This window comes from Acanthisitta chloris, unplaced genomic scaffold (genome assembly GCF_000695815.1).
Source record: "Acanthisitta chloris isolate BGI_N310 unplaced genomic scaffold, ASM69581v1 scaffold13962, whole genome shotgun sequence".
Classification (NCBI taxonomy): domain Eukaryota; kingdom Metazoa; phylum Chordata; class Aves; order Passeriformes; family Acanthisittidae; genus Acanthisitta; species Acanthisitta chloris.
The window spans coordinates 1-298 of NW_008658925.1; the positions used below are offsets into that span (position 1 = coordinate 1).

General features: G+C 51.0%; 1 protein-coding gene across 1 annotated transcript in view; it reads left to right on the top strand.

The window, feature by feature from the left end:
- The first annotated feature begins 78 nt into the window (after positions 1-78).
- Positions 79-298, top strand: part of BTD (biotinidase) — a 4598-nt gene continuing 4378 nt past the window's right edge. Inside the window, exon 1 of the mRNA XM_009069198.1 lies at positions 79-298. This exon is cut by the window's right edge and continues 6 nt beyond it. Within this exon, the coding sequence (XP_009067446.1) occupies positions 79-298 (220 nt within the window).

Sequence of the window (298 nt, forward strand, 5' to 3'; positions counted from 1 at the left end):
CATATATTTAAATTCCTGGCATGATATTTTGCCCAAGTTCACCCCACCCCACTTGTTGCCTGTTTTTTCTCCAGATTCATGGTGTCCACCATGGTGGATTTGTGCTGGAAGCTGTTTGTCTGCTTTTTCTGCTGTCGAGTTGTCTCAGGAAGAGTGAGGAGGGAAGGGCATTATGTTGCTGCAGTGTATGAACACGAGTCCATCCTGAGCCCCAACCCGACAGCCCTGGTGGATCGTCGCTCTGCGCTGGAGCTCATGGGCAGGAACCTGGACATCTATGAGCAGCAAGTTGTGGCTG